This window comes from Micromesistius poutassou (assembly GCF_964030765.1).
Source record: "Micromesistius poutassou genome assembly, contig: SCAFFOLD_5225, whole genome shotgun sequence".
Taxonomy (NCBI): domain Eukaryota; kingdom Metazoa; phylum Chordata; class Actinopteri; order Gadiformes; family Gadidae; genus Micromesistius; species Micromesistius poutassou.
The window spans coordinates 4,844-17,190 of NW_028177336.1; the positions used below are offsets into that span (position 1 = coordinate 4,844).

Below are 12,347 nucleotides of genomic sequence, written 5' to 3' on the forward strand. Positions count from 1 at the left end.
TTTAATATCATGTTTTGGTGAACATGTTTTGTTGATTTCTATTTGGAAGGAAAAACCCAACTAGAACTAAATCAAACCTTGGCAAACAACCTAAAAACTCGTTCGTCTATAGAAGTAAAATCGCAGGGTCTCATTGACAAGCCGTGTCCCAAAAGCATCTTATCTCACGTCGCCGCGTCCACCGCAGTCGCCGAAAGAGCCAGAACTGGTCGGTCAAACCCGCTTCCACACAACAAGTGTGTGTGTTATCAAAATGTCAAATGCCACGCACTGCACACTGCACTCGGGGGCAATCAGAGTGCATCCGCTGTGTGTGTGTGTGTGTAAAGCGAAACAACCCATTGATGAAATGGCGTCAATGTGTTCATGTTAAATACAGGACGCGTCGCGGCATCGCAGCAGCCCGCGGACAGTGCTGTTGTGTCTCTTTTTATTTTACGACATTTTCCACGGACGGTACTGGTTGCGGGACAGTGGGAGGCGATGGCGGAGGGGTAACATGCTTTTGGGAAGGCACGCGCCCTGTTTCGAGGTGACCTAAGTGTCACACCGTGAGCACTGGCGGGACGGGGGGGGGGGGGGCGGACATCGGGGTTTCCCAAAGCCATTCGGACCACTAAATCGGAATCAGAATTTTATTTTTATTTTTTACGGAAAAAAACAAAGTTCAGATTTTTTTTCTCGGGAAAAAAAAATAAAGTAGCAGACGTGCAGCAGGCTCGGCCACGATGTGAAGCTGTACACCGGGGGTTTACCGGCCTTTGAACCCCCAGAAATATTCAATTTTTTATTTTTTTTTGCAAGTCTAAAACAAGTTTTCCGAACTTTCAGTCCACGGGGAGAGCTCAGTGGTGCCCGATTTGCTTTGGGAAACGGATCCTTTGTCGCATCGACTGCAGACGGGGGGAAAACCTACATCGTCGCCGTCAATGTTTTTAAAAGAGCCCTCGTCTGCCAAAAAAGTCTCCCGCTCCAAGGGGGACACACAAAGCAAATCATTTCAAAAGAGTTCAATTTATTTCTCGCTCACTCTATCCTGGAGAGTCTAGTATGAAGAAGTCTTCTCTAAAAAAAAAAACAAGCCGTTCGAAGTTTATCCATTTGGTTCCCTGGAGATGATAAAGTCGAGGGGGGGGGATGGGCGTGTTGGGGGAGGGAGGGGGAGGGCGGGCGGGGGGGGGGGGGAGGAGGGGGCAGTGTGGCCAGTGGCGCAGGACACCACTAGCAACGGCTTTGTGTATAGGAGTCGAGTTACACATCTGAGTGTCACGCTCAGACGTTGCCAAGCTAGTCAAGCTAGTTCTGTCCGGGCGATATATCGGAGGCTAGGTTTAGTTCTCTGTTACCCCCCGACACGAAGTCCATTCCCACTTTGAAAATGACTTTTTTTTTTCCCGAGCAGCAGAAGTCAAAATGTACAGTCTGTACGATTTGAGTTAAAAAATGTAAAAAAAAAAACGTACATTTTGTATTTTTTTTTTTAAACAGGGCCTCGATTTTTCGCGCATTCGGGGGGGGGGGGGGTGGGGGGGTACTATTCTCGTACTGGTTTAGATTTACGACATCTGTGGTAAATTTGTGATGCAAATGTATGCAAATGAGATGCGTGCCGTTTTTGGTGAATCTTGTTTTGCGATACATTTGTTCCTTGTTTTCCTCGGGGGTCAAAGAAGGATTTAGTTTTACAAAATCAAATGTTAAAAAAAGGGGTATTTTCCCTTTTTACTAAAATAGTCCCAGTGAAGAAGATTCTTTACTGGTAACAACAACGCGAGGTCCTGTCGTTTTACTTCCCTTTAATTTTTTGCACATCGGCTTTGAGAGACAAAACAAGGCAAGTTAACGTATGCAAGTGTTATTGTTTTTTGGTCAAGAAGTAAACATAAAATTCTGCAGTTTGGCAGAAATGAAAAAATCCTCTACAGGCTTTTATTTAGCTAATTCCGGTCTCTTTCTCAATTGTTGTGTACTCCATTTTTTTTTTTTTTTTAACATTCTTATATCGATTTTCACTCCCCCCCCCTTCGACACACCGACATAAGCTGTAAAACTTGGCAGCCTAACAAAATATTTAATTTATTTAAGTTCAAGCAGAGGTCATGTACACGCTAGAATAATCAACAGCAATAGTGATTTAAATCGTTTTTCTCAAGTTCTTATTATTATTAGACTCCTAGGATGTAACTAGAACTGTCAATCGGGACAAAGTCTCGCTGATATTGTCTTAATTTAAATTGAACTTGACCGCAATAGCAGTGGTCGAGAGCCTCTCTCTATAGTCTTTAGGCCGTGGTACGGTGACGAATACCTGAGAAGACCTCCAAGCCATCTCTAGAGTCAAGTCAGTGGCATTAATGCGATCCCATCTGTCACCTTGACCTCTTATGTAGTGGAATCGTGTGCTGATGGAACTCGCGGAAGGATGCGAGACTCTTCTGGACCTTGAGCTACTCGGGAGGTGTTTTTGTTGTTTTTTTTACGCGGGAACGCTTGTGCTCATTGATACGTTTGGGGTCTTGCCTGCGAGTTCAGGGCGTCTCGGGGGCCGTGTTCTGAGGTAACGGCGGCCACTGACTTTCAGGTTGTTTTGGAAATCGTTTGTCGGAAATATATCGGCTTCCTGCGCAAACGGGACAAATGTAGCCTTTCCCCTCAAGGTGATTAGAAAGCAGAGTACTGTGGCAGCGGTAGTCACCTGACACCAAATGTAGTTTTGTCTCCCCACCGTTTAGACGATTGATTTTTATGTTGGAAAGTCTTAAAAATTGGTTGAGTGCCAAAAATCCAGACTGTTTAGTTCTCAGTTGGACCCAAACGCGAACTTTGATGTGAGGAAAAAAATGCTGTTTTTATACCTGCTGGCAGTTTGTGACCATTTTGTTGCTGATGTTATTTTTTTCTACATTTAAAATAAGGTAATTGGTAAGGATAGCATATGAGCTGAACGGTGTTCCAGCCCACATGCTTGTTAGGCGTCAGTGTGCGTTGTTTTTGTATTTGTTACAAGGGGATGTTGTGAGTGGTTCTCTTTGCACATCGACGTGCCGGCAAGGAGCATTCAGTTAAAAGAAGCATTCCGTAAAGAACGTAGAGTTGTTTCCTCGACAGATTCCGTAAAGACGTAGAGTAAAGACGTAGAATAAAGTCTTCGAATTTTACACCTTTTGTGGATTCCGTAATGACGTAAAGTTTTACACCTCGACAGATTCCGCAAAGTCGTAGACTTTTACGCCTCGACAGATTCCGTAAAGTCGTACAATTTTTACACCTGGACAGATTCCGTAAAGTCGTACAATTTTTACGCCTGGACAGATTCCGTAAAGTCGTACAATTTTTACGCCTGGACAGATTCCGTAAAAGTCGTAGAGCACCTCCATGGAGTGAACTCTGCTTCCTGCAGGACACAGCAGGTCCTAACAGGATTGAGCGAACCCTGCTCCCCCTGTGGCGACTGGGGATTAACCGGGCCCTTAACGGAGCGAGCCTTTCAACGTTCAACACATCGTCCTTTTGGAGCGGAGCGCTGATCCATCGGACACTCCCCCCCTCTTTATGAGGCAGGGTTCTGTTTTCAACACGGGGAGGGGGTGGGGGTGCGGGGTTTCCGGGGTTTTCCACGGCTAGGATTGTGTCTGAACGAAGCCCATACTTACTGTGAGAGCTGCGCAGTGCCTTGATCTTATCAAATTCCAACATCTTCCACCTAAGCCCCCCCTCCCCCCTCGACCCCCGGGTCAGTAATCGAGGACCCTGTGAAGTTCCAAGAAAAGACCGTATACCCCACAAAGTCGGACCCTGACGACGATGACGTACGCCGTCGCACACACACACACACACACACACACACACACACACACACACACGAGTAGATTTGTATATAGATAATTTTGTACGTCCGCCTGGACCAACACTCTCCCGACCAAGTCCACACCCCTTTTTTCTCCGGAGGTGGTCGTTCACGGGATCCAACACCCTGTGAGTTTTGGATCGCCTTAAATTGGGCGACGGCCCCTTACTACCCAGCCAGCGGGGGGGGGGGGGGGGGGGACCCGAAAAGACGTCCACACGCCCCCCCTCCACACACCCCCCACTATGGTTTTGTATCCCGTACGGCAGGGCGTTTCCACTGGCTCGCACTGTCGGCAGTGTCGGCCTTTCACAGCCGTGGTTTTAGAGTCCTGCTCACTGCAGTGTCTGCAGTCCTGCGCGCTGCAGCTCCCCCCCCCCCCCCCATAGTCCTACACATTCGAGGTGCTACGCTTTCTTGTAGCCCAGCGGCCAGCGGTCCTCCCCCACCCACCCTCCCTCCTTACCGTGCCCCTGCCCCGCCCCAAATTATTCACGTGTGGTAGATTTTAAATACACCCCCCCCCCCGATTTTCTGACACGACGGCACGATACTTATTTAGGGTTGTACATTCAGAGCTTTACGTTCAGCGGAGACATTTTCTCGAGGGAACATTCCCTTTGCGTCCTCGGTGGAGGGGTGTGTGTGTGTGTGTGTGTGTGTGTGTGTGTGTGTGTGTGTGTGTGTGTGTGTGTGTGTGTGTGTGTGTGTGTGTGTGTGTGTGTGTGTGTGTGTGTGTGTGTGTGTGTGTGTGTGTGTGAGTGAGACTTGTTGTTGAGACGACGACGGTCACAGAGTGAATGTGTGTAGAACCAAACAGCAGTCTGGGGGACGGTCTGGGTGATCACTGAGGCAGCCGGGGGCGGGGGGGGGGGGGGGGCGGTGTTCACGGTTGGACAGTTACAGAGGAAATTAGCATATTTGCACACAAAAACAACGACCTAGAATCTACTTCTGCTGCTAGTTTGTGTAATTTATCAAGCATTTTTGAGAAATATTTATTTTTATAAGCCTAATAAGAAAAAAAAAAAATGATATTGAAAGTCACTTGACCAAAACACAGTTAAACAAAACACTGGCAGTTGAATGTCGAAATATCGTGGGATCGTGTGAGTGGAAATTTCTATTTTTCTCGGGTAGTGTGAGCTTTTTAAATGTTAAAGAAGCGACGTGTAGGAATTTCTCGTTTCATTCATCGCTGTTTTTTGCCGCAACACGCCTGTGGCAAGATAGCGGGAATTCCCGTTTCAAGGAATTCCGCGAGCCAGAGGACATTTTTGTTGAAAGTGTTGATGTTAGACGAATCGGTCCAAGTGATCCGCTTATTTTTCACGTTGTCTTTTAAAAGTTGTAAAAGTTCGGAGTTGTTTTTTTTTTTTCAATACAAGTTTTTTCTTCCGATGACGGGCAGAAATTTCAATTTCAATCGCTCAAAAGGTTTTCCGATAATTCGGCTTTTGGGGAAAGCGGCTCACGGGATCCGAATTCTAGCACCAACAGCTCGGCGGTCAGTATTGACAGCGATGCGTTTGGAGAAAATCCTACAGAAGTTGCCTTTAAAGTCATATTGGACTCTCTATATCGGATCTGTAGCCTGTGCGCGTAACAGGCTGTCATTGCCAACAAATTCTGATCTGCTGGAATCAACCGTCTTTAAATCGGCGAACAAAAAAAAATCGGGACGAACCAACAATGCCAAGGTTTGGATTAATAAAACAAAAACAAAACGTTAAGATCAAAAATGGTAAATGAGAAGAAAAAAAAAACATAAAATAAACCGAAAAAAAAATACCTGACAAAACATAACAGTACGAAAAAAACAATGTCCAGATTCTCTCCAGTTCTTTTTTTTATTTTTGTTCATAATGAGTTGCTGTTTTTTTTTTTTTTTTTTTTCTTCCCCTACACTCTTGTGAATGTCTGGCAAGTGGCGATCTTTATAGTCTTTGTAACACAAATAAAATAAACATGTGGATCTGTTGCTAACGTTGATGTCATTTGCATCTTTTTGGGGGCCTTTCGTGTGTTCTCATGGGAAGGGCTGGGGGATGGGCCAAGTATAACGGAACTACAGCCGGAAAGCGAGCATCTAAACTACACAAGGATAGCAAACATACAAACTACAACCGGATAGTGAACACACAAACAACACAAGGATAGCAAACACACAAACTACAGCCGGGATAGCTAGCATCTAAACTACACAAGGATAGCAATCACACAAACTACACAAGGATAGTGAACACACAAACTACACTAGGATAGCAAACACGCAAACTACACCAGTAACTACAGCCGGGATAGCTAGCATCTAAACTACACAAGGATAGCAAACACACTAACTACACAAGGATAGTGAACACACAAACTACACAAGGATAGCAAACACACAAACTACACCAGTAACTACAGCCGGGATAGTTAGCATCTAAACTACACAAGGATAGCAAACTACACCACGATAAAATCTGTGAAATGTTGACATCTGCTGCATGACTAACTCACACTATGTAGTTTATTTTAAAAATTATATTTTTAAAGGCCTTACCAGGGACTGGGATTGCCAACTGGCTGGAAACCTTCTATGCAACACATCGACACACATTGTTACGGCGTTGACTGTGATAAGTATGTATGTTATAATGTGCGCTGCATTGTCCCTGACCAAAAACGAAACTGCGCAAACTGCTCGCCGTCATGGACAGTGACTGTCATCCACTCTGCAACACCATCATCGCTGCCATGCAAAACTGATGACTGAGGAGGTCATCAGTTCAGTTCAGTTTCAGTTTATTGTCCCCTAAGGGAAACTTGTCTTGCAGCCAGGTAACATACAGGTACAGTAGCACAACAGATAAACACACATACACACAGATAACACCAACTACTATAAGTAAAAAAAAACTGTTACACTACTACTCATCTAGCGAATTGTGCAAATTTAGCAACCGTTTTCATTTTTGTCCATGATTTTTTTTTTGTTTAATATAATTTGTGTTAATTGTAAATAATTCTACTTGAAGAAAATACTTTTGTTTTGAGAATTCTTAATGTGAATGAATGCGACCGTAGTCATTTGTCCTCAGGGCCGTACAACTGTACAATCAGTCAATTAAAGGGCAAGAGATATAGAACGTACGTACACTGTTCACTTTCTTTACTGGCCCCTCCCTCCCGCCACCAGCAATATTGACTGTTGATTTGACTCCTCCCGCTGCTTACACTATTCATCATAATGCACATACTTATTATTTCTCAAACTATCCTTGTACTGCTACAGTTATCGTTTTTATATTCTTACAATGTCTATATAGTTCTCTTATATTGTCCATATTTAATTTAAGGCTGGTCTCTGGATTTGATCCTTTATCCTTGCTGCCTTTCCTATTTGCACTACCATCATGACACTCACACTATCATGGAGCACCTGACCATACACACTGTATCAAAGGGTCAGTCCCTGTCCTGTCACTGCAAGCCTATACAGCCCTTAGCACGTTCATGTGGACATTATATTTGATTTAGTTTATTCAGCATCTCTTATTGTCCATAGTATTCATGTAGATCTATTTTATAATCCTGTGCATGTTATGTGGGATGTCTTTAAAGCTACTGTGACCTTGAATTTCCCCTTGGGGATCAATAAAAGTATATAAAGTAATAATAAAAATGGAAAATACACAAACTACACCCCGTTAGCCAACGCACAAACTGCAAGAGGATAAACTTGGCTAGGCGTGCTGAATCAATACCCTCGACCTTATATTAATGAATCTGTTAAAGGGGACATATTCTACCACCACATGTTCCACCACCAGGTGTGAGTGTGATTAGCCGTTACAAGCCGTTTAGAAAATCTGCCTCTTCTGACATCACAAGTGGGCGTGTCCACCTAGACGTGTGACGGACAGATGAGCAACGTTTGCTACGGTCCACTAGGTAGGCCGGTGGACTGATCTATCCAGCACACATCTAGGTGGACACGCCCACTTGTGATGTCAGAAGGGGCAGATTTTCAAAACAGCTCGTAACGGCCAATCACACTCACACCTGGTGGCGTAATATGTCACCTTTAATATTTATAAATGTCAGACTTACCCCTGCCCCTCCCCCACCCAGGCGGCTCAGCACACCAAAACAAGCGCCCCCCCTCGTAGATTAGCGCTTGACGTATTCATTTATTCATTTAAATAGCGATCGACTGTCACAGATATTGATTGCTCGTTTATTATGCACGTGGGGCTCTCTGCGACCACACACAGAACGCGTACATTCAATGACGTTTCATCTATAAATATTTTTACAGTACAAAAATTGTCGGTTTACAATGTAATCAAACGATTTAAATCAAGCCCGCGACATTTCTCGTCGTCTTTATCAGTTCCCGTCGGGCAATTATTCCGATGAAACTGGTCCCGAGGTTGATACCAAAAAGTACAATGTTCAGTTTGAACTACAAAGCATCTGTGAATACATTAAAGGTCCCATATTACACCACCAGGTGTGAGAGTGTGATCAGCCTTGCAAGCCGTTTTGAACATCTGCCTCTTCTGACATCACAACTGGGCGTGTCCACATAGACATACGCTGGGTAGATCAGCCTTTCAGCCACGTTGCTCATCTATCCGTCACACATCTGGGGGGGGGGGGGGTGGGGGGGGGGACACGCCCATTTGTGATGTCAGACCGCTAATCACACTCACACCTGGTGGCAATAATGTCACCTGATTGAAAATATTGATAAATATAAAAAATAATCCTGGAAGGACTTGAGGGTAAAAACTGTAGAATCAACCGTGCTGCTTTCTTTGCGTTGAGGCTGAACAGCTCACTGTCCCGGTGATGAAGTAAACAAAAACAACAACGGTGAATCCTGAATCAGGAATCAGAGTTGATCACGCTGGTCCCGCTCTCGCCGTCTTCTGGCCCACCCGACCAGAACCCTGGGTTGTTCTTGTACCAGTCGACTGGAGGAGAGAGAGGAGACGAAACGACCATTTGAAGGCAGTACACACACGTACGCAATACACAAAACACGTTCGACCACAACCACGCACAAACACATCCAACCATGACCTTTGACCTGTGTCAAATTAAGTTCTATAATAGATATTCTATCAAATCAAGCATTTCAGCACCATAGAAACCCTTTGATCCTGATGACCTTTGACCTGTGAGTCACCTGTCCCACTGAGGGGACTGGTCCTGGTGACCTTTGACCTGTCCTACTGAGGGGTCCTGGTGACCTTTGACCTGTGAGTTACCTGTCCTACGGGGGGGTCCTGGTGACCTTTGACCTGTGAGTTACCTGTCCTACGGGGGGGGTCCTGGTGACCTTTGACCTGTGTGTCATCAGTCCTACGGGGTGGTCCTGGTGACCTTTGACCTGTGTCACCTGTCCTACCGGGGGGGTCCTGGTGACCTTTGACCTGTGTGTCACCTGTCCTAGTGGGTGGGTCCTGGTGACCTTTGACCTGTGTGTCACCTGTCCTCCGGAGCCCCTCCCTCCAGGGGACCCTGGGCCTCCAGCCCAGCCCACGGAGCTTCTCGCTGCTCATTGGGTAGCGGAGCTCCACCCTCGGCCTGGTGGGAGAACAGAGGTCAGAGGTCAGCGTGATGGTGTGAATGTCTGATTCACTGCGCCTCATTGGCTATATCCTAAGCCAATCAGAGTGCTGTTAACATTCCATCATCACTCTTCTGCCTAAGTCATCTATTCGACTCGGACTTTGAGGCAATTATAAGATAAGATATACTTTATTCATCACGGCAGGGAAGTGTAGGCGTTCCAGCAGCCGGCATACATACACACAACACAACACGTATATATGTACATACATATCCCACCTATGCAAAAAAACGTGAGCCCACAGTACATATGGTGCGTTCACACCACTGGAAATTACGTCACGATGTCGGAAACGCTCTTTCATGTCACGTACCTGTCAGGCACAAACTCCAGCCAGTCGTTGAGCCTCGTGTCGGGGACATCCTGAATCTGAAACACAGTTCACCCACTTTAACCAGTGAGGGGGGGCGTACCATCGTGACCAGCTCCCTGGTTGTCACCGTGGTAACCAGTGAGGGGGGGGTGTACCATCGTGACCAGCTCTCTGGTTGTTACCGTGGTAACCAGTGAGACTGAGGGGGCGTACCATCGTGACCAGCTCCCTGGTTGTCACCGTGGTAACCAGTAAGGCTGAGGGGGTCGTACCATCGTGACCAGCTCCCTGGTCACCGTGGTAACCAGTGAGGCTGAGGGGTCGTACCATCGTGACCAGCTCCCTGGTTGTCACCGTGGTAACTAGTAAGGCTGAGGGGGTCGTACCATCGTGACCAGCTCCCTGGTCACCGTGGTAACCAGTGAGGCTGAGGGGTCGTACCATCGTGACCAGCTCCCTGATCACCGTGGTAACCAGTGAGGCTGAGGGGTCGTACCATCGTGACCAGCTCCCTGATCACCGTGGTAACCAGTAAGGGGGGGTCGTACTATCGTGACCAGCTCCCTGGTTGTCACCGTGGTAACCAGTGAGGGGGGGGTCGTACCATCGTGACCAGCTCCCTGGTCACCGTGGTAACCAGTGAGGCTGAGGGGTCGTACCATCGTGACCAGCTCCCTGGTTGTCACCGTGGTAACCAGTGAGGCTGAGGGGTCGTACCATCGTGACCAGCTCCTTGGCCAGCTGGAGGATGGGCACCTCGTGGCCGACGCCCACGTTGTAGACTTCGCCCACCGCCCCCTCGGCGAGGACCAATAGGAAGGCCTCGATCACGTCGTCCACGTACAGGAAGTGCCGGGACTTGGGGGCGGAGCCCTGGATGGTGCTGGGAGGAGGAGGTAGGAGACACAGTGGACGAGGAGGTAGGAGACACAGTGAACGAGGAGGTAGGAGACACAGTGAACGAGGAGGTAGGAGACACAGTGAACGAGGAGGTAGGAGACACAGTGAACGAGGAGGTAGGAGACACAGTGAAGGAGGAGGTAGGAGACAGTGAACGAGGAGGTAGGAGGCATAGTGAACGAGGAGGTAGGAGGCACAGTGAACGAGGAGGTAGGAGACACAGTGAACGAGGAGGTAGGAGACGAGGAGGTAGGATGCATAGTGAACGAGGAGGTAGGAGATAGTGAACGAGGAGGTAGGATACACAGTGAACGAGGAGGTAGGAGACACAGTGAACGAGGAGGTAGGAGACACAGTGAACGAGGAGGTAGGAGACGAGGAGGTAGGAGACACAGTGAAGGAGGAGGTAGGAGACAGTGAACGAGGAGGTAGGAGGCACAGTGAACGAGGAGGTAGGAGACATAGTGGACGAGGAGGTAGGAGACATAGTGAACGAGGAGGTAGGAGACATAGTGAACAAGGAGGTAGGAGAGTATAAAGGAATAGTGAATGAGGAGGTAGGAGAGGATAGAAGGCATAGTGAATGAGGAGGTAGGAGAGGATAGAAGGAATAGTGAATGAGGAGGTAGGAGAGGATAGAAGGAATAGTGGACATCAGTGACGCTGACCATTTCTTGTTGGCTTGCAGGAGGGAGACGAATCTGGAATGACCTTAAGGGAGGAGGAGGAGAAGGAGGATTGGTCGTTACCTTGCATTGCTTCGGAAACGCAAGGATTCGATCGGTCTTGAACGTGGTGGAAAAAACGAAGTGTTTGAAAAAACACCCCATTGAAGACTAACCCGTGGATTGAATGTTAATTAATGTACGTGATAATTAAAGGGATGTTTGCTGGTCTTACCCTAGTTATGGGTTAACCTAGTGTTGTTCTATGAACATCCTTACTGTACCCACAGAGAAATATCGTTGTTTCTCTTTCTTTGGACAAATGGACTTTATTGTCAGTCGCTTTGGATAAAAGCGTCTGATAAAAGCCCTGAATGTAAAATGTTGTAACCCCACACTCTACATAACCCATATCCACCATCTGTTCAATTGTCAATTCTGTTCAAGAAGTTAAAAGCAAAGAGCAATACATTGTTCAAAAGTTTAAAGTTAAAAAGTTAAAAAGCTGAAAGCAATACATTGTTCAAAAGTTTAAAGTTAAAAAGTTAAAAAGCTGAAAGCAATACATTGTTCAAAAGTTTAAAATTAAAAAGTTTAAAATTAAAAAGTTAAAAAGCAAAAAGTTAAAAAGCAAAAAGTTAAAAAGCAGAAAGCAATACATTGTTAAAAAGTTAAAAGTTAAAAAGCAGAAAGCAATACATTGTTAAAAAGTTAAAAGTTAAAAAGCAATACATTGTTAAAAAGTTAAAAAGCAGAAAGCAATACATTGTTAAAAAGTTAAAAGTTAAAAAGCAGAAAGCAATACATTGTTAAAAAGTTTAAAGTTAAAAAGCAGAAAGCAATACATTGTTAAAAAGTTTAAAGTTAAAAAGCAAAAAGTTAAAAAGCAGAAAGCAATACATTGTTAAAAAGTTTAAAGTTAAAAAGCAAAAAGTTAAAAGGCGACGCATTGTCCAACAGTACCTTCTCTGGGTACTGCCGGGGTCCGTAGAC

The 12,347-nt window shown here is 45.9% G+C and overlaps 1 protein-coding gene across 1 annotated transcript; it reads right to left on the bottom strand.

Moving 5' to 3' along the window:
• Positions 1-8,603: 8,603 nt before the first annotated feature.
• On the bottom strand, positions 8,604-12,344 carry tgds (TDP-glucose 4,6-dehydratase; the record flags this gene model as incomplete). Its single annotated transcript, XM_084491090.1, is given in 7 exon segments — positions 8,604-8,814; positions 9,333-9,430; positions 9,790-9,845; positions 10,507-10,672; positions 11,358-11,391; positions 11,394-11,400; positions 12,318-12,344. Coding segments are annotated over 7 exon segments (477 nt in total), but the record flags the coding sequence as incomplete, so codon positions are not given.
• Positions 12,345-12,347: the final 3 nt, after the last annotated feature.